Source organism: Puma concolor, chromosome D3, assembly GCF_028749965.1.
Source record: "Puma concolor isolate L17-30 chromosome D3, mPumCon1.1.hap2, whole genome shotgun sequence".
Lineage (NCBI taxonomy): Eukaryota > Metazoa > Chordata > Mammalia > Carnivora > Felidae > Puma > Puma concolor.
Window position 1 is genome coordinate 18,500,426 of NC_141678.1, and position 21,563 is coordinate 18,521,988.

Sequence of the window (21,563 nt, forward strand, 5' to 3'; positions counted from 1 at the left end):
TCAGCGAGGGAGGGGCAGAGAGAGAGGGAGAGAGGGGATCCCAAGCAGTCTCTGCACTGTCAGTGCAGAGCCCAACACGGGACTTGATCCCACCGACCGTGAGGTCACAACCTGAGTCAATACCAAGAGTTAGACACTTATCCAACTGAGCCACCCAGGTGCCCCCAGTTTTTTTAAGTTTATTTATTTATTTAAGAGAGAGAGAATCCCAAGCAGGCTTCGCGCTGTCAGTGCAGAGCCCGATGTGGGGCTCCATCTCATGAACCGCGAGATGATGACCTGAGCCCAAACTAAGAGTCAGACGCTTAACTGACTGAGCCACCCACATGCCTCAGAAGGTTCATTTCTTAAGGGAAGTAGAGCCTTTCTGAGTTCCTAATCATAGAAAAAGTCTCCCACGTGGGGGTCCTTATGCAGAGGACACCGGGTCACTGGCCAGGCCACCTTGGCATTGCTCCTACTGCGGAATCAGTCATAGGGTCCATGGAAAGGTTTCTTGCCCACTCTGAGAAAAGTTCGGGAAATGCCAGTGACACCGAGTTCTGTGGCGCCACCTGCCTGTGGCAAATATCCAGGTTCCGGGTAACTTTTCTTCTGCCAGCCAGTGTGGTGCAGAGCCCCATGTCACAGCTGCCCGGGAGCAGGGCTCAGTGTCGCTTCAGCAGGATGTAAATGTAAGGGAGAAGGTTTAAAACTAACCTTCGAGCACAACCCAAAGCAAGTATCAGTGCTCGAGGTTGATGCTGCTCCCCTCTGAAAGTGCAGAGAACTGGGAATCAACCAGGCCACCCGCCTTCACCCATCATCCCCTAATACGGTCGAATTTTTACCCTTGTGGGTTCTGAAGTCTGGTGGCAAAGTAAAGGAATCCCCTGTAGGAGTCGAATGTGCCTGGCTTGTTCTGGAACATCTTCTGATGTTCTGAAGAGGTCTTTGGGTTCCACCTAAAAGCCTGTGGTTAATGCTTTTCTAGTTTACCCCAGAGAGATAACTTGAGTCAGAGCAGTGGCCCCACTGTCCGGCCCTGGCTATAAAGGAGGCACGTTATCGAAATGCTCTTTACAGAGTGAAACTGGGCAGATGGCTGAGCGTCTGCTCACACGTTCCTTCTCCTCTCCATGCCAGACCTCCTGAAGCGCGCGTTTCAGAAGTCCGCATCAGTTCGGAATATTCTCAGGCCTGTTGGGGGTAAGCGTGTGGACTCTGCGGAGGTCCAGAAGGTCTGCAACATCTGCGTCCTCTACCAGACCTCGCTGACGACTCTGACCCAGATCCGGCTGCAGATACTCACAGGTTGGGAGGCCTGAGGCGTCTTCTTCCGTCTCCAACATTGGGGGATGACTTTTCTTAGAAAAAGCTGATTTTCTTCTGGCTTCCTTAGCTCAGAAAATATATTTTGGAGGAGGTTGTTTTTGAGCTATTCCCCTTCGAGGTTGATACACCTCAGCTAAATGGCTCACACTAACCTCCGTCCTGGCGCGGCCAGCTTGCTCCTGTGACCTGGCTCTTGTTTTCATTACGGAGCGCCATTTGCTTTCAAAAGTTACTGTTTTTCTGAATAGAAAACTAGAAAAAAAAAAAAGAAAAGAAAAGAAAGAAAACCTAGACCATATTTAATCCCATTTTCCAAAGATAACCACCTGTGCCTGAGTGTGCTACATGTATGTATATATTTAGACTGAAATACGTAGTTGTGCCCTTTCCATTAATCATTTTAGAAGCATTTTATCCCGGTCAGCGGTTCTTCCAAAGTGTCATTTTTATCGGCCGCATAATATCTTCATCACATGGGTCTCTGCCCAGCATTTTCCTTCTTAGCTGAGCAAGGAAGAAAGTTCTGCGCCCCGCCCCCCTCACCCCGCCCCTGTGAACACAAGAGTGTGGGTACTGGGGGCCTTCCACTGCCTCGCAGGACTTGCTCGTAGGAATTGGTCTTACGAGGACAGGAAGTCTGTGAGCAGTAAAGCCGTTGACTACGTAAAGGATATGGAACTTTTCTGTTTCATTGTACCTTTTTTTACATCATAAATTGCCACTGCCTCTCTCTTTCACACTTACTCATCTTCACGTATTGATAGAGCACCTATGTGTGCCAGGCTGAGGATAAAGAGGTGACTAAGACAGCCGGGGTCTCTTCCCCGAGGGATTCTAAGAATGAGGAGATGAGCTGTAGGCACGGGAAGAATGTAGTGCCTGTCATGACGGGTACTGTGACCACGGATGTCATGAGACAGCATGGGCTTGGACTGGAGCAGGGTTTCCCGGCCGCAGCACTGCTGGTGTTTTGGGCCCGACAGTTCTTGGCGGTGGAAGCCGTCTTGTCCTTTGTAGGATGTTGAGCGGCCCAGCCATCACAGATGCCCGTGGCGCTTCCCCTCCCCGTTCGTGCCAACGCTGCCCGTCTCCAGACACTCCCAGAGGCCTCCTCAGGGGCAGCGCGGTCCCCGCTTGGACAGCACAGGCCTGGCGTGGTGGCGGGGTTGAAAGCAGGGGCACCTGGGCGTGTTTTAGAAGTCGTGTCTGCAGGTCCTACGGTACAGTTGGATTTGGGGGAGTGAAAGCTAGAGGCTTCCAAGATGAGGCCGGGTTGTTGGCCCCCACAGCCTGTGGATGGTGGTGCATTTGCAGAGCTGGAGAAGCCCGCTGGGAGGGAGGCTGGGGGAACAGAGTCTTGCCTGGCTGTGAGGAGAGCGAGGTGCCAGGCAAGCACGCGAGTGGACCGCGCGGGGGCGTGAGCAGAGGCGTGCTGTGTAAAGCCCTGGGCCTGGGGCAGGTTCCCTCGGGGGAGGGTAAAAGCAGACGAAAAGGGGCCCGGACCAAGCCCAGAGCCCCAGCACCCAGTGTGAGGGTTTGAGAAGCGTATCGAGTGACGGGATTTTGAGGTGATGGGCCCGCGTTCAGCTTTTTGAGGCAACCACAAATTCAGGCATCCTCCTCGTCCCGGTGAGAGAACCCAGAAGTTCTCTTGGCTGACTTGAAAACGTATCCTTTTAAGAAGGAGATAAACTAGCGTGAAGCATCGGTAGAGTATTGGGTCTGTTTGTTTAGCGACACGCAAAGCAGAGTGTGGGAGACCACGCGCTTTGCTCCCGCTCCTCGCGTGCCACGTGCTGCCCTGTGGCCCGGCTCCCCAGGGCCCTGCGTCTTCATTGCCGTTGGAGTCGCGCCGGACGCAGCCCTTGTTGAAGCCGCGTCCGAGGCCGGGAACGAGCATGTTCGTCCCCGCCGTGAGGACCATTCATATGATGTGAGAGCAGTTGCTCTTCCCTTCTCGTCCCGTGGGAGTGTATTTGTGGTCTCCGCAGTGCGGCTGCTCACTCCGTCTCTGTCTCCACCTCCTCTTAAATTCTGAGGGGTCTGCGTTCCGTAATCTCGTCCTGCCCCTTGGAAAATGTGAGCTCCAGCCTTCAGGAGTAGTAAGTGGCCACTCCTCTCTGGTTCCTTCAGGCCACCCTGGTCTAAGCACAGAGCAGCACTGATTGAGTCTGTCATCCTCCTCCTCCAGGCAGATATAACTTCCCGAAGCAGTTCTTTGTCCAGAACCGAGTAATTCAGAGTGCCCTGTAAAATGAGGGGGGTTATAAGGACTCCGGCAGAAAGTGAAAAATGAGGAATAATTTGAGGTACATGCCCTACTGTAGATTCAGGGACACATGGACTTTCAGAGCCAGACTCTCTGAGTCAGTAGCTGTACTAATAGACTTAAAATGTGACAGTGATGTAGCCTGTGTGTCCGAGGCCTTGGAGCCATCGGGAAGCATTCCTAAAATGCCATCAGGAAGCGTTCCTAAAATGTCTTCTCCACCCAGGGTTAAATGTTTGTGTGACACTTCACGGGATCTCTGCTACAGTCGTTCATTGCTTTCCGATTTTTAACAAAGGTAGAATAGTAGAAAAGAGGAAAGCTTTGCTAAATTGTAGGTGAGCCAGAACGATGGTTTAAAGCAGGGGTCAGCAAAGGGGCCAAATGCGGCCCACCACTTGGTTTTGTAAATAAAGTTTTACTGGAACACAGCCCCATCCGTTCATTTACATCTTGTCTGTGGCTGCTTTTGTGCTATGCTGGTAGCATTCAGTAGTGTGACAGGGTGTTAGGCCAGGCCCACAAAGCCCGAAAGTACTGACTCTCTAGGCCTTTCCAGAAAAAACTTGCTGACCCCTGATTTAAAATATAAACGCTGAGTCAGACAGACCTGGGTTCCTCTTCTTGGCTCTGCTCCTTATTGGACTGAGTGATTTGGAGCTAATTACTCAACCTCTCCAGGCTTCAGTTTCTTCCCTTATAAGATGGAGGTAACGTTAGGTTTCACAAGGTAGAAAGGTGATAATGCATGCAGAGTACTTAGAATGACATCTGGAACATAGAAAGCACCCACTAAACGGTAGCTGTTATTGCCATCATCACTCTCGGTGGTGATAATGATTTTCTTAGTAATTGCACCTTTTTTCACACCCATTAAGTGTCCACTAATAGGAGTGTTTTGTTCCCCCAGCGGATAGGAGAAACCGTGACCCAGATGGTGCCCCCACCTGAAGCTTGGGTTTCTCTGTCCTTTTCCAGGACTCACTTACCTTGATGACCTGCTCCCCAAACTGTGGGCGTTTATCTGTGAGCTGGGGCCCCACGGAGGGTTAAAGCTCTTCTCGGAGTGCCTCAACAATGACACCGAAGAGTCCAAGCAGCTCTTGGCCATGCTGACGCTGTTCTGTGACTGCTCCCGGCACCTCGTCACGTAGGTTGACTGCTGTGGGGCCGAGTTCCTCTCCAGAATGTGGAGAAGCCCAATGACAGTGTCAGGAAGGAAGCAGTTGCTGATGTGATTGCCGCCATCCTCTGGACCCGTGTGGCAGGGTCATTAGGAAAATTAGATGAGAAAACATTTTCTTTTTTTAAATTTTTTTTTTTCAACATTTTTTTTTTTAATTTATTTTTGGGACAGAGAGAGACAGAGCATGAACGGGGGAGGGGCAGAGAGAGAGGGAGACACAGAATCGGAAACAGGCTCCAGGCTCTGAGCCATCAGCCCAGAGCCCGACGCGGGGCTCGAACTCACGAACCGCGAGATCGTGACCTGGCTGAAGTCGGAGCTTAACCGACTGCGCCACCCAGGCGCCCCGAGAAAACATTTTCAAAGTAGGTGGCACATAGTTGGGGTTCAGCAGTTCTTAGTTCCATCCTTCCAGGGGAGCTGGTTCAGTCCCACTGAGTGTGGGCTCTGGGATTCTCCCAGAGCTGGGTTCAAATCACTGCTCCACCATTTCCTCGCTAGGTTAGTAGTTACCTGGAAAGTTCCATAGCCAGAGTGCCAGGACGCAAATCCTGGGTGGGCCACTTCCTGAGACACCCCGGGCAAGGGGGCTCCACCTTTCCGAGCCTTTGCTTCCTCACCTACGAGCGGGAACAACAGTAGCACGTGTCTCTGGGCTCTGTGGTAAGGATTGCAGGAGATAAAGCACACAAAGTGCTTAGCACAGTCCAGACACTTAGGAAGGGCTGCGGGCTGCCGTTCTTGTCATGGTTATCGACTAACCCTAGGCGAGTTGCTTAACCACTCTGAGCTTCCTCCTTCAAAGAGTAGTAATGGTTATCAGCCATCCGATAGGGAGTACGTGAGAAAAGGAAAGTCAAGTTCTCAGTGCAGTGCCTGGCTCAGAGTGGGGAATTAATAGATGTGAGTCCCAGTCAGTGCTTTTTTTTTTCAGCCTATGTGTCTACTTGTGTGTTTGGTATTCTTTTAATTCCACTTTTTCCAAAGGTTGGTAAAGAATTATGAGAATGGACCCCATCAGGCAGTTATGTTCATGGTAAAAGACATTGGGTGGGAGGGGGATCAGGGACACAAGGTGACAGATTGGGTAAGAACCACGGAGAGAGGTGCTCCGTGAGCAGTTGGAGGCCAGGGCAAGGGTAAGACACCCTGAAGGGCTGGGTCTAGGACGACCCAAGAACGAGTCATGCCCTAAGGTGAACGGAGCAGACTTAGGAGATTTTCAGGTAGAGCTGTATCTTAAACAGTTCATTTATTCACACATTCTTGCAAACATTAGTTCATTCATTCCCTTATAAACACTTCTCAGGTACCTACTAACGGTCACTAGTGGCTGCTGCAGATGCAGGGAAAGATTCTACAGCTTTTCTCAGTGGGCACACACTCTCTGTCAAGATTTCTTGATAGGCATGGATAGGCATGGATGGAGAAGGTGTCACAGTCAGATCCTTATGAATAAGGAGAATACAGAGGGAAGCTTATTGTTGTTTTCCTCTCTCCGTTGTGGTTTTAAATTTTTCACTATGGACAGTTTCAAATTAATAGAAAGCGGAGAGAAGAGTAGAAGGATCCCTCAAATGCCCATTATCAGCTTCCACACTCATCTGCACGTGGTCGCTTTTGCTTCACCTCTGTCCCCAGCTGCTCTCCCCTCCGGATTCTCCTGAAGCACATCCTACCCATCAGAGTTTACTTCGTGAGCTTCTATTCGTCTAGTAAGAGGTACACATCTCGTCGTTCCCCGCCCTTTCCTCCGTGGGAAGTTGTGAATAATTTTCCATCTGATTTAGGATCCTTGACGACATCGAAGTTTACGAAGAACAGATTTCATTCAAACTGGAAGAGCTGGTCACCATCTCCTCTTTCCTGAACTCCTTTGTGTTTAAGATGATCTGGGATGGGATCGTAGGTAAGGCGAAGATGCCAGCCGTCGTGCTGCACGCGGGGAGGCCACGGTCTGGAACATCAACTGATGCCTAGCTTTATCGCCCATCACAACCAATTGCACAGGCACGTTTATTCACATAATTGGAAGTTGTACTTCTCCTGTCTGCGGCCTCTTAAGATAGTAGGTGCAGATATGGAAGTTTTACATCTCCCTTCAGGAAGTACGTGTAGGTGTGAAGGATTATTAACGATGATGATTTTGCCCCGGATCTCCCTTTGCTTCTTTGAGTTGATTTCCGTGAAAAGAGAACATGTGTCAGGGCACGCTCCAAATCAGAGCTCACCTCCTGAAGTGCTTCCAGTTTGCTTGGTACAAAGCTCCTTAGATTAAAAGGTCCTTTGGATCAGCTGCTAGTGGGAGGCAGACAGTGGTGATTGTGTCTGAGACGCTAGGGTCCTGCAAACAGAACGTACCCAGGGCGCCTTTTATTCTGTCGATTCCACGTGGACTCTATAGAGTGAGGGAGACAGAGACCTTGGTGGGGGCTGGTGACCGGCAGAGACAAGACGCCATCCTCCTGGCTCCTCGCCAGCCCTGACCAGCTCCGTGTTTGCAGCTCTCCCATTTCTTTGACCCACAGAGAACGCCAAGGGGGACACCTTGGAGCTGTTCCATTCTGTCCACGGCTGGCTGATGGTGCTGTACGAGAGGGACTGCCGGCGGCGCTTTGCCCCCGAGGACCACTGGCTGCGAAAGTGAGGAGCGGGGCCGGGCGAGCGGGTTTGTGGGGGGCCAGGCTCGCGCTCTGGGGCCAAGGGGTCTTCATCGCTCCCTCATCCTCTGTCCCCCTGGGAGGACAGACCGCCCAGCGGTTGGTGCCTGTGAGGATGTGCTCACCCTGAGGGTGGTCAGGGCTCAGTAATGGTGACAAAGCCAGGGCATAGTTAGCAAATGGGAAGAAACTTCTTGTAGCTGAACTGAGCAGCAGGTTATGAGAGTTCAGTGGTGGTTTTTATCAACAGAATGAGCAGGATGAAAACTATAGCTGGCCTTTTGGGGGTAGGGTGGGGAGATCCACTTACAACAACTAAGTGTAAGATGTCTGCAGTTTTGTTTTGTTTTGGTTTTTTTTTTTTAGTTTGTGTATTTTAAGAGAGAGAGCAAGCGGGGGAGGGGCAAAGAGAGGGCGAGGCAGGATCCCAAGCAGGCTCTGTGCTGTAAGCACATAGCCTGTCTCAAGGTTCGAACTCATGAACCGTGAGATCGTGACCTGAGCCGAGATCGAGCTTAACCGATGAAGCCACCCAGGTGTCCCAAGATGGCTGCCATTTTTTATAAATGACATGTCGGCTCTTATGTTGTGGCACTAGAGTGGGGTCTGGCGGAGCAGAGACTAGGTATTTTAGGCTTTGCAGCCAGAGGCTCCCCTTTGCAAGAGCCCCAGTCTGCCATTGTGGTGGGAAAGCGGCCAGTGACAGTACGCGGTGGACGGATATGGCCGTGTTCCGCCGAAACCTTGCTTACAAAAAGGGCAGCAAGTTGGAGCTGGCCGCCCCTGCGCTAGAGAGCTGTTGTCCTATGATAACCCCAAACCCATGCCTTTCTTCCGAAGGGACCTCAAACCTAGCGTGCTCTTCCAAGAACTGGACAAGGACAGAAGACGGGCACAGCTGATCCTGCAGTACGTCCCTCATGTCGTTCCCCACAAAAACGTGAGTTGCTCTCAGAGCCGGGCCCCTGTGCATCTTTGTGCCCCGCCGCATGGCACCCGACTCGCCCCCTTTGCTGTAGCAGTTGGAGAGAAAGAAACGAGCTCGTTCACTCCGCAAATGTGCACGGACAGTGGGTCTCCGTCTACATCAGGTATTAAGCCGAGTACAGAAACTGAAGAAAGTATGCACTGGCAGTTCTAGCAGGTGAGGGGTATGTCACAGGGATGGATGCTGGGGGAGCCCAGACACGGGGGCCAGGCCCAGCCGGCAATAGGGGGAAGGGGGTCAGGAGAAGCTTCCAGTGGTTAAAGGCCCGGGGGGTTGAGAATACGGTGCTAATGGAGGGCCCGACATACGGACTGGCTGCGGAGGATATGAAGGAGAGCCAGGAAGCTGAACGGGTTTGTAGGGGTTGGAGCTGGAAGGACCCTGCAGACCAAGGGCAGGAGCTTGGATTTTGGCCAGAGCCATTGGAGCGTTATCAGCTTCGGGGGCCCCTGGTCAGAGCTACGCTTTAGAAGGTTCCTTCTGGCCATGGGGCAGAAGACCAGCTAGAGGCAGAAGTGTTATGGGAGTGGAGAGACGATAGGATCAGAACAAAGACATTCAGAGAAGGAAAGGAGGGATTCAGGTGGTGGGCAGGCTTCTGGCTTGGGCTCCTGGGTGCTTGGGGGAGTCACTCCCTGGGGAAGGGACGCGGGCTAGAGGAGGTCAGCTTTGAACAGGCGGCACAGGTGTGCGGTGTCCGCCACTCCTCGAGGCCATCGGACAGTGGGGCTGGAGAGAGACACTGCACGTGGACAGCGCCCAAATCTGACTGCATCCATGGCCACGGACAGGGTGGTCAGGGAACCGGGTGGAGTCAGACAACCAAGGGGCCTGTTGTTAAGAGGGCCAGCATGAGGAGAGGACTCATCAGAGGAAGGAAACCATCAGCGTGGTGTCCCGGACCCGAGAGACATGAGAGTCTCAGAAAGGGTCAGGTACGGTGGCCAGAGTGTCAGGAAATGAGGGAAGGTGCTGCCCATATCCCTGGTCTGTAGTGAACGCTCCAGAAATGTCTGCCGGAACCCGCAATGATACTGTGCTCCTTCAGAAGAGACTCTTACGGTCTTCGTGTGCCTCTCTTTCTTTTCCTTTTTGTTTTTCTTTTTTTTTTTAAAGTTTATTTATTTTGAGAGAGAGCACAAGTAGGAGAGGAGCAGAGAGAGAGGGAGAGAGAGGATCCCAAGCAGGCCCCGCGCTGTCAGCGCAGAGCCCAACCCAGGGCTCGAACCCATGAACTGCAAGACCATGACTTGGGACGGGAGAGTCAGACGCTCAACAGATGGAGCCACCCAGGCGCCCCTCCCTTTTTTTTTTTCTTTTTGGACAAAAGACATTTTTAGAAAAGAGCCTAAGTCACATTTTTTGTAAATTGAACCTTAGTTTTCAGAGATACATATTCCTCGCTGCTCTTTGATATTGTTTTGACCTTGATGTTAATGCTTGCAGTTGCCATTCTTTACCCTCAAGTAGTGATTTGCAAACGGATGTGGCTGTTTAAATTCTTATTGCACTTGATAGCAGAGCCTCTTAGAAATGAAGGGAACTTGTGGGGATTACTTAGCTAAACGCCTCCATCTGGGGTGGGAGGCCTCCGACAATACACCTGACCTTGCCTCAGGTGGAAGGCCCGGAGCCTTGCAAAGCCAGCCATTGTATTGCTTTACTCTTCCCAGTGATGGGACGTTCTTCCTCACCTTAACCTGATTTACTTCTGTGTAACTTCTACTCTCTGGTCCTTGAACAGCCACTCTAAGTGGAATCTCCAAATGTTCTGAGATGTGCGGACAACTCTCGTTTGCTTTCTGGTCTTCTCTGTGCCACAGGTAGCATCCTTCCCCTCCCCCCAGCTACTCCTTGGGGAAGTGGCTTCCAGCCGCCCATCCCCTGGGCCTCGTCCAGTTTGGGGCAGTCTAACTGAAAACGCAGCACCCTGCCCTGGCCCCGCGTGTCCGTGAGGTCAGCCCTGGACCATAGCACTCCCATCACTTGTAGTCTGGGATTGCCGCTCCATGTGTCTGCAGGTCACAGGCGCTCTGCTGGGGTGACCCTGGGTTGTCACAGGGCATTTTCAGTTTTTGAGAAGAGCACAGTGAGATCCTTTGGACACCATGTGGAGCACCAGCTCGAGCTCACGATTTCAACGCTCCTTTCGAGGATGCCACTACGCTGGGTTTTAAAAACAAAACTCAGTTTTTGTTTCAACGGGCGTGTATTTTTAAAATACGAAGCTCTTAGCACATAAATACTTACCAAGTGGCTATAGGACCCTCGCTACCTCGTAGATGGCACTGTAGGTATTTCTTTTGACCTAGGAGTGCCGTGAAAGTCATTACTGAGTCTGTGGGGGTACTGAGAACAAGAAGCCTGAGAACCTCTGAGATTAGTTGGCATGTCTTGGGGACCAGGCTATAATCTAATCCTCACTGTGTGTTTTTTCTTTGGGGAATTGGGGAATTGTGCTTAAGATTGCCATCCAAGCTTTTTGTCCTTGGTTCAGGAACTTCTTCTCCTCTCGTGGGGACCCTTCCCAATCCCCTGGCACCTGTCCTGACCCTTTTATGGCCCCAGCAGGTACAGGAGGGCATCTGAGGCTCAGTATGTCACAGCAGCGAGGCACTGTCCCCTCCTGGGGGGGGCACGTACTGCCCTCTCTCGCTGGCATGTTCTTGCCAGAGCGCACAGGGGGGTTGTAGTCTCTCCAGGCCTGCCCGCGGTCTTGCGCCTGTCATTATGGCATCTGCCCTAAACACCAGAACTCTCCCTGTTCTTGATCTCATTCACGTGGGCGGCCCACAAAGCTGTTCCTGCTTCCCTCAAAGTTTTTAAAGGCCTCGGCTCCGCCTCGTTCACACACACAGCACTTTCTTCTCTGCACTCTCTTACATTGCTTTTACGCTTTTATGTGCAGTGCGTCCACGGACTGGGACTTGAGACCTTCTCTTTTGTTCTGGCCTGGAAGGCCTAGTGCCACACGGGGTGGGCAGTGGCTCTGTGGTGTGGTGGCCCGTGCGTGAGTCCCGGGTTTGACTGTGGTCCCTGTGTCCACCAGCTGTGTGACCTTGGGTGAGTCAGTGTCTTCATCTGCCAAATGGAGACAAGGACCCTTTCTCAGATGTCTGCTGCCGTCGTGAGGCCTCTCATACCATTGAGAGCTACGTACCGTTGCCCCAAACCCCCTTCACGCCCCATGGAGACCAGAGCCCCACACAGTCTTTCCTTGACTCCTGCCATTCTCACGGCCACCTCTGCACTTTTAGTTCTGTGTGGGCAGTCTCCGCCCCATATGGGATTAACCCAGGTGGGAAAGTCTTTTAACATTTTTTTAAATGATTATTTGTTCATTTCAAGCGAGAGAGAGGCACACACAAACGAGTGGAGGGAGAGGCAGATGGAGACGGAAAGAGAAAATCCCGCGCAGGCTCCACACTGTCAGCTCAGGGCCCGATCACAAGGTCATGACCTGAGGTTAAGTCAAGAGTCAGACGCTTAACCGACCGAGCCACCCAGGTGCCCTGGGAAGCTTTTCTTCTGCCTCGTGTTCAAGTCATGCTAAAGATTTGGGGTGAGAGCAAACAGTCGTGCCTCACGGCCCCACACAAGTTAAAGACCTGTTCTGGAAGTCTCAATTCCCCCTGCACAGACAAGAGACATGCCAGTGCCCTTCGTCCCCGTCACAGCCTCCCTCACTGTGGCTCCGTCTATCCTTCCTTGCCATGTTGTCCTGGAACCCTGATACTATCCAGAGCACTTCAGTCCTTGTTTCTAGGCTGGTGAACCAGCCACCTCAAGCGGCTCCCCTGAGAAGTAACCCCTCTGCCAGATACGTTCCTCCTCCTCCTCGGGAAGCTGTGGGCAATCACTTTTCCTGCTGCAGCCGTGTGTTAACTTCGTAGTCAATGAAATGATGAAACGTAAACACACGAGCCTCTCCTGTATGTAGTTAGCTCTTGTTACCGTTGTTGCTGTTACCATTCTGACTGTTCTTATTGTATTTAACAAATCCTTTGACATTTGAGGGGATTCCCATTTTTAAACAAAATCAGCAGCGATTGGATTTATTTCTTCATTCAGCAGACATCATCAGAGTGCTTTTACAGCAGTGATTCTCAACCCCAGGACGGGGCCAAGGGTCGTGCTCTCCTGAAAGGGGCTTATCAGAATCTTGACCATGGGAGAGAGGGTTCTTCTCTAACAGTAACTGAGAAATATTACGGGGGGGGGGGGGGGGGGGGCTATGGTGTGCTTGAGGGCACAGAGGAGGCTGATAAAAGGTCAGGGACCTTTATTCTGTGGGATCATTTTTTGAAATTTCTGACAATGAAAAAAATTATCTTTGAAATGTTTCTCTTTTTTAACTCCTAACATTGATTCCCTTTAAAGCAGGCATAGGTGTATAAAGCAGCCTCTGTAACCTGTTCTACCACCAGGTTTTTATGGTGGCTTATTGACTGAATGAGAATGATTTTCTCTCAGACCATTCTTTTTTTTTTTTTTTTTTTAATTTTTTTTTTAATGTTTATTTATTTTTGAGAGAGAGAGAGACAGAGTGTGAGCAGGGGAGGGTCAGAGAGAGGGAGTCACAGAATCGGAAGCAGGCTCCAGGCTCTGAGCTGTCAGCACAGAGCCTGATACAGGGCTTGAGCTCATGGACCACGAGATCATGACCTGAGCTGAAGTCAGACGCCCAACCGACTGAGCCACCCAGGCACCCCATTTTTTTTAAAGCTTATTTATTTTTGAGAGAGAGAAAGCACGAGTGGTGGAGAGGCAGAGAGAGAGAGAGAGAGAGAGAGAGAGAGAGAGAGAATCCCAAGAACACTCCACGCTGTGCAGAGCCCATTGTGCGGCTCAAACCCATGAACTGTGAGATCATGACCCAAGCCCAAGTCGGATGCTTAACTGAATGAGCCACCCAGGCGTCCCAGCTTCCAGACTATTTTTAACCGGACTGCGGCTGCAGCCAGACCACTCTTTCTGGGGCCTTTCTTCCTTGGCATGTACTCAGCTAGATTTCTAATTCCCAAGGTTGTTTTGGGGAACGTCTGCTGTTCTCCCCAGACACTTCTGACCTGTAGCATCTATCAGAGTGTGGTGGCCTCTCGCGTGACTTGTTTCGTTAGTCCCGTACAGCGTGTCTTAGGGAATCATCCATTGTTGACCCAGTTCCTGGTCTCACCTTTGCTCATTTCAGAGAGTTCTCCTGTTCCGAAACATGGTTACCAAGGAGAAGGAGAAACTGGGGCTCGTGGAAACCAGCTCAGCCTCTCCCCACGTCACCCACATCACAATCCGACGGTCCCGCATGTTGGAGGTGAGAAGCCCATCACAAAAAGGTGTACTCTGTGAGACGTGGGGTTTTTAAGGGACGATCTATTGCCTGTGAACTGTCCTTGTCACCCCCTGGTCTGATGACCCCGAAATCGAGACTTAGGGAGCGGAATGGGGCCATGTGTCCTGGGATCGGCTCTGAAGAGCCGCTTGATTAAACATGTCCTCAGTGTCGGGAACCCTCAGTGCAGTGTTTCCCTTCCTGTTCCCCATGCGGGTCCCCCGGGCTGGAACATTGAGCACTGTGCCCCTTTGCGCAGGAAGTGCCACGTGCAGGCATTCTCGTGTCTGTGCAAACTCCATTCGTCCTGGCAGGCACTTTGCCCAGACTCCCAACTGTGAATGTGGAGGCTGGAGCGTAGGTAGTAAGTTTACTGAGCCATACTGCGAAGTGCATGTATTCTAGACCTAGGAGTTCTTGGTAGACATGAACTTGGGAGGAACAAGTGAAGTGGCTCACCTCAGCCAACCCAGTGTCCACGGTTGCTGCTATGTGGCAGCTTCACGTGTGCCAGAAATTGGTGCCTGTCCTCAGAACACGTCACCTCTATATGTCAGAAAATTGTAATAATATATTGATTCTGTTGGAACAAGACACCAACTACCATCTGCTGGAACGTCGTTACAATAAACGTATGTAACTGCGAGGTCTGCGTTGTGTGTGCCGTACCCTCCCCCAGGGTTGTGCAGTGCGGAACCTGCCCAAACGTGCGGATCCCACCAGCGGTGGTAGAATTGGTGACTGAGTCCCAAGCCCACATTCCTGGAAGAGACTAGGCTGGGTTTATTTGCCCATGCTTGCTCTTCAGACCTTTTATCTTGCTTCAGCCACGTTTCCTCATTAGCCTGTTCTGCAGCAGAGGGCAGTCGCGGGATCTCAGGACAGCGCGTGGCCACGTAGCCGGCCACCGGCCAGTAGCCACGGCAGCAGCCCTTCCTCCCGACACATTTTCATTTTCTCCCTTGGGGGATTCACGCTCCTTCCTGGAGAGCTGCTTTCAGTTCCCCCCCGGCCACTGGTGACTGACACTGGGGTCTGCTGGGGAAAGGCACCATGTGGTAACCAGGTGACGGTTTTGACATTCTTGAAAGTAGAGGTAAGAAATGTAAGTGCCTACAGGGACCCTGCTGGTCGTGGGAATGGGTGAAGCTGGCCGAGTGTGTCCACGCAGGAGCATCTTGTTTGCATGCTGAACGACAGGAATCTTCTTCACTTCCCTGGCTCCCCCCACCCTGCGCTCTCTGAAACTCGGCCTGCAGTTTAGGTCACTACTTAAGAAAAAGGACCCCACGAGCGAGTGGATAAATGACACCTGGCGTCCAGCCTCATTGCTCTCGAGCAGTAGAGAGGGGTGGGTAGGTGGGGAGCATGTGCCCCCTAAAGGAGACCGCCTCCACCCAGTTCCACCTGACTACTTCTTTGTGGGGACTTAGGCTTCACTATGCTCTGGGTTTTTAGAAGGCCAAAATGCGGGGTTTTGTGTGAGATCCCCAGAGCTTTTATGTTGAGAGCTAATGGAATTTGGTAATGTGCCTGGAAGGTTAGATAACACCTGTCTTCCCGGCAAATTCAACCTGCGGGCCACCAGTTTGCAAGCTTTGCTTTGACTCCAAGAAGAGAAAGACCGAGTGGGTTTGGAAACTCCTTCCTGCAGCACTTTCTTCGGTCGGACCTGCACGCTCCTCCCCCGTCCCTTAACATCTTCAGTCCCACTCAGACGCGGCCAGCCCTGACGTGTCACTTCCTGACAGTCGGGAAGTCTGGGGTGCTAGGGACTGGTGTGCCCTGAGAATGACGGAATCCCCAACTCCCTCAAGCGTCCTTGCCTATGGGAGAGTCACCTGACGTCCCCGTTACCCTGGGCCTGCTTGCTCCAACACAGCCTCCAGGGATGTCCGAGGAGGGATGTCTTTCTTAGGTTTTAGGCCAAGTCCGCTTTCCTTTCCATATTCCATTAGAGTCTGTCTCGTCATGAACCTGATTACTGTTGTTCATATCGAATTGGGAAGGGGAGAGGGTCATATATTCAGTCACTCTAGTCATTCTCCTGTGGTGGTTTGGTGGTTAGAACAGGAGCGCGCATTTGCTGGATTTGGACACAAGGGGGCATCACAAAGCCGATATTAGCCGCCCCTGGGATATCCCGGGCTTTTATTCGGTTCCCTCTTCTGTGGTTTGTACTGAAGGTGCTGCCTTAGTACCCCGCTTCCAGGTGTCAGCCTGAAGTTTTGCAGGAAGGTGTCCCCTCACAGAGGGTGAACGGGGGCCGGGACCGTAGCATCTGAGAACCAGGAGGAACCTTAGCCATACTCTGCCCAGCCCTGTCCCCTCACTCTGTCAAAGGCAGAACTGAGGCCAGAGAAGTTACGACTCACAGTCAGCTCCATTCAGGTGTCAGTGGGAGAGCCGCGCCTGGGAGCCAGCTCTCGTCCCAGGTCAGGGTCTTTGAGATGCAGTAGAGAAGAGGAACGCCCTCCTCCGACCCACCTCCCGGAAGGAAGGACAGACACAGGTTGAATCCTTGTGTGATGCCGCCGGTGCCCGGAGGATGTGGGGTGCAGCAGGCAGTTAGGAGGCAGCTGGCAAATTCCTCTCTATAGCCCTTCAGAGAAAAGGCCAACGTGGGGCTGGTGAAGAAAAACTGAGGGGCGCCTGGGTGGCTCAGTCGGTTAAGTGTCCGACTCTTGATTTCAGCCAGGTCAGGATCTCATGGTTTGTGAGATCGAGCCCCGAGTCAGCTGACAGCGCAGAGCCTGCTTGGGATTCTCTCCCTCTCTCTCTCTGCCCCTCGCACCCCACCCCTTTCAATCAATCAATCAATAATAAATGAAAAATGAAAAATAAATAAGATTTGATTCCAGCGAGCATTTCTTAAGTACTTGCCGTGTGTTCAGCCATGTGCTAAGTGCTTGCCCAGGACACCATCTCGTTTAATCTGCATGATACCGACACCCCTCCTAATGGGAAGTAAAGCTAGGAGGCATCATTTCAAAGCAGAATGGAGGAAATCCTGCAAGCAAGCAAGAAGATGTTGGAATTCTCCACCCATCCCCGACTCTGTGCCAAGATGGTGATCTCAAATGGAGACACGTGGTTTAAAGGCTGCCGCTGGCGCTGCACAGTGACTTCTGTTTCCCGCTTCTTTCCATCTAACTTCATGGTTTTCAGACTTCCACATGCATACAGGATACTTCACGGGCCTGTGCACCCGAAACCGTGGTCCTCTGCCTTCCAAAGACCCTCAGAGGTAGTTATTACTGGCTCACTAACTTGGGACCCTCACCCCAGAATAAGATCGGGAGCCACCATGGGACAGTCCTTTGCGTCACCAGAGGAACGTGATCAGCAGGAAGGTGGCAAGAGTTTCCCAAAGCAGGTCTTACTGTTCTGGCCTCGTGTGCTTTGTGACAAGGGACCAGACTGGCAGACAGGTGGATGCCATAGAGATGATCTGTCTCGTGTTAGCAGAACGTCTCACGGCACTGCAGTCATGCCTTGAGAGGGAGACCCGTGGGGCGGCCTCCGTAGGGATATTGCAGTTGATTTGCACCTTCTGCGACAGGATCTAAAGAGCTCACTTTCTCCCCTATGACGGCTTCTCCCTCATGACGGGGCGGCTCATGTTGGATCAGAAGACTCCTCCCTGGCTGCTGTCCTGTTCAGCACTATTTCTGACAGTCACTGCTCTGAAACGAACACCTGAGCGGCCGGCTTATCAGCGCCCACGTGCGAGGAACCTAGGAGACCTTGACAGATTAGAATCAAGAGACAGACTAAACAAGATGATGACAAGAACTCTAAAGTCGTGTCCTCGGGTACTAGATGGCTGCATGCCTCGAGGGCTGGCTGCAGGCTTCTCCTCCCCCCTGCCCCTGCCTGTGGGCCCAGCATCACTCATTCCTGCACCCTTGACTCACTCCTGCACCCTTGTCCCCTCCTTCCAGCTGCTGTGCCATCAACAACGATATTTCTGAGAAAGCCAGTCATGTCTCCCCTCGCCTGGACTCTTCTCTGGCTCCCTAGTGCCCTCAGGCACTAAATTCCTCAGACTGACTCACCAGGCCTTTCCTGATCTGGGGAAAGATTCCAGGAGTTGAGCAGTGGGGGGTACTTACTTTTCTCACCTTCTGGTGATCTATGAGTCTCACTGACTGATTTTTACCGTGAGCTAAATAAGCTACTCTTTGCATTAAAATAGAGGGTAGGATCTTGTCCCAGTTTCTTCCATCCTTTGTGCGGATGGGATGGGATGGCCGAGAGCTTGTCGACTCACCTTGCCTGGTTTCCCTGTCTTGGTGCTCCGCATCGTCTCAGAGGCAGCCTCCCCTTGCCACACAGCAGTGGCGTCACATCCCCAAAATGAGTTTTCCTTTTAACAGGCTCTTGTACAAGCAGGTGAGAACTGCTCATCCCCCCGCCCCGCACCCTGCGTCCTAACTGTTTAGCAATTATGCCGGGAAGGATTCGCACGGGAGCAGGAGCCTTGGGGAGGCAGCCCTGAGTTACACAGAAGCCCTCCCGCTCCTGACGGGCTGCAATTCTGCTCTCGGCAGGATGGCTACGAGCAGCTCCGGCAGCTGTCCCAGCACGCCATGAAGGGCGTGATCCGTGTGAAGTTCGTCAATGACCTCGGGGTGGACGAGGCCGGCATTGACCAGGACGGTGTCTTCAAGGAGTTCCTGGAGGAAATCATCAAGAGGGTGTTCGACCCGGCACTCAATCTGTTCAAGGTATTTAAGGGGAGCGGGAGCGGGGCTGACAGCAGTCAGGTTCTCGGTGACAAACGAGAAGCGAAGGGCTGGGCTTGCTCTTCACAAGGCATTTAACCTCCCTGCCTCTCTCTCCGTTCTTCCTCACAGACAACCAGCGGGGACGAGAGGCTGTACCCTTCACCCACGTCCTACATTCATGAGAACTATCTACAGCTCTTCGAGTTTGTGGGCAAGATGCTGGGGAAGGCTGTGTATGAGGTAGGCATGTTCAGGAGCATCACCCCGGAAGGGAAAATGAGATGTTAGAAGCTCCGTGGACTTCATGCGCGTTTTGGTGACCGGGCCCGGCCACGTAAAGGACCTGTCGTTAGGGAAGTCGTTAGGACAGTCCAGGAAAGAGGACAGGACCCAAGATTACTGGACAGAAACACTTGGTGCTTTCTGCACGTTATGTCATTTCATCCTCTCGCCAGTGCTGCGGTGTGGCTGCTGCTGTCCCATTTACCCGCAGGTGACAGAACTGAGGCTTTGAGACGCTTGTCCAGAGTCTCAGTGGTAGTTAATCCGTAGAACCCAACTTCAAACCCAGGTTGGCCTGGTCCCTCCTGGTCCCCAGGAGGGCAGCATTTTGTGGGGTGTGATAGTTGTTAGGGCTCTTTTTACATTTAAATCTTTTGTCATTGGAGCGAGTGCTTCAGAGCCAGCCACAGGGTCAGAGCCAGCCACGGGGGTCCGGGTGTTGCCTACAGAAGGCAAGGAAGGCAGGGCCTTCCAGAGCCTCAGCTCCTGGTTGAGACCGGTCTTCCCTGGCCAGCTGTGTGACTGCACCTGCAAGTTGCTGTTATTTCCCTTTTTTTTTCTTTTTTCTTTCTTTTTTTTTTTTTTTTTTTTTTTTTTTTTTTTAGAGAGGGAGTAGGAGCAGGGGAGAGGGGAAGAGAGAGAGGGAGAGAGAGAGAGAATATCTTAGGCTCCATGCTCGATTCAGGGCTCAACCCCATGACCCTGGGATCATGACTTGAGCCGATATCAAGAGTCAAACGCTCAACTGACTGAGCCACCCAGGTGCCCCTGCTTTTATTTCTCTAGGCCCTTGTTCGCGTCAGAAAAAGTAGGGATGACAAAAGCTACGTTATCGGCTTGCTGTAGATGGTAAATGAGCTAATACAGGTAAAACACCTGTGGTGCCTGGCTCCTCAGTCTCATGGGGTCAGAGTGGTGTGGACTTGTGCAGACTCCAGGTGAGGCCCACGCAGCTGCTGGTCCCTGTCCGCCGTGAGCCAAGCCAGGTGGCACTTGGGTCCCGCCCTTAGGGTCCTGCTCCCCAGGCAGGAAGTAAAGCTGCCGTGGGAGCTCGTGGGCTGCCGCTCTCGTGGCCTTCACGGTGGGCTCCAGAGATGCCTGAGCAGCTCTCCCTTCTCACCCCATCACAGACCCCAGGGAAGCCAGGCTTCCCTCCGAAGCAGAGCCGGGGGCTGGGGCAGATGGAGGGAGAGAGGCCCTGTGGCCGAGCATACTTATTCTCTGCGTAAATGGCCTCCGTCCACGGCCTCGGTCCCTGGCCGTGGTGCGGTTAGGTGCTCTGTCTGCGTCCCTGCCCAAGCTCCCTCGGGCTGCCTCCTGCCCTGGGCTGGTTGGGGGTCCTGGGCTCCTTTTCTGTGTTTCTGTTTCCACCATTTCTCAGGCGATTCCCATGTAAAGAAGAAATCCCATGAGGATGTACTTGGCCACATGCCATGTTTCTCCTTGAAACACGAGGTGCCAGAAGAGTCGGGCCCGCTGAGAAGCGTGCCTTCGTCATTCTGGGAATGTGCTCCCTGTTCCCTGGACCCAGTGTCTGTCTCCTCCCCCAGCAGTAACAGCACAGGGAGAAGTTAGGACATGCTGGGTCTGTGTGGGGGGCAGTGTGTGTTAACTCACGTTAACTCACTCAGCCCTCTGAGCCAGGCCATCATTGACTCTGAGCCCTGTCCCTTTCAAATCTCTGTGATCTTCTCTCCACCTAGAACAATCTGTCCGTTTTCCTCAGTGTAATGCGTGTTTCCTTGCTGTGTCCCCACCTCCTATTTTCCTCCTCCGGTGCCTTCCCCATTTCAAGTGCAAACCTGCTTAGAGCCCTCCTGGGGCTCCCTGCTGCCCTCGGGATAGAGTCCAGACTCCAGGAAGCTCCAGAGACCTCTCCTGATCTGGCCCTGCCTCCTCTCTGGCCTCACCCCCTCACCTTTCCTCCCCCGAACACCGTGCTGTGGCCAGAGAGCTCTGTGTCCCCTTCCTAGAACACACCTGTGGGCCTTGTGCTCCTTAGGTCTAGCTTAGATAGGTCTTTCTCCTGGAGGCTTCCCCTGCCCTGCCTCCAGGTGAGAGCCTGTGCTCCCCGTTCCTTTCCAGCCTGCTCATTTAATCCTTAAAATGGCGAGGCTATGCGGGGCCCCGTTTACAGATGAGAGAGCCGATGTCCTCACAGCCAGGCAGCTGGGCAGCTGGGATTTGATCCCGAGGCTCTGCAGCTCCAAAGCCTGTGCCCTTACCTGCTGTGCTGTGACGTCCCCCAGAGACACTTGATCCAGGTGGCGGGAGGTACTGGTCTCCACCGGGGAAGTTTAGGCAGCGTCTAGAGATCTCACTGGTGCCCTTGGAGCCCCTCTGCGGCCCAGGCCAGCCCGACGAGGTCACCGAGACGGAATCCCGTGGGGCAGACAGGCAAGCTTCTGTCTTTCCTCTCACAGGGAATTGTGGTGGACGTGCCCTTCGCCTCCTTCTTCCTGAGCCAGCTGCTCGGGCACCACCACAGTGTCTTCTATAGCTCCGTGGACGAACTTCCTTCACTGGACTCAGAGTTCTACAAAAACCTCACTTCTATTAAGGTCAGTGTGGCACGGCAGAAGGCCTGGCTGCAGGCCAGTGCAAACGCAGTGAAGTGAAGGCCTCGGGGCTCTCGGGTGGTGGAAGGCAGCTTCCTCCTGTGGGACAGGGGCTGTTCTGCAGCCACCACAGGCCCCTGCGTCCCCTTCTGGCGCTTCTACCCCCTTCCTCGCGGTGAGGAGCCTTTCCCTTTGCTTCAGTAGGAGGGGAAGTATTAAGACCTTCGAGGACCTAGCCCTCCTGGAT

General features: G+C 52.7%; 1 protein-coding gene across 5 annotated transcripts in view; it reads left to right on the plus strand.

Moving 5' to 3' along the window:
- The window catches only part of UBE3B (ubiquitin protein ligase E3B), a 53,085-nt gene that overhangs the window by 19,714 nt on the left and 11,808 nt on the right, over positions 1-21,563 (plus strand). For all 5 annotated transcript variants that reach the window (XM_086681919.1, XM_086681918.1, XM_086681920.1 and 2 more), the window contains 9 exons: positions 1,126-1,293; positions 4,562-4,733; positions 6,560-6,678; positions 7,298-7,412; positions 8,270-8,369; positions 13,609-13,728; positions 18,300-18,476; positions 18,606-18,716; positions 21,182-21,319. In XM_086681919.1, coding sequence (XP_086538045.1) covers positions 1,126-1,293; positions 4,562-4,733; positions 6,560-6,678; positions 7,298-7,412; positions 8,270-8,369; positions 13,609-13,728; positions 18,300-18,476; positions 18,606-18,716; positions 21,182-21,319 — 1,220 coding nt within the window. The remainder of the gene's footprint in view (positions 1-1,125; positions 1,294-4,561; positions 4,734-6,559; positions 6,679-7,297; positions 7,413-8,269; positions 8,370-13,608; positions 13,729-18,299; positions 18,477-18,605; positions 18,717-21,181; positions 21,320-21,563) is intronic.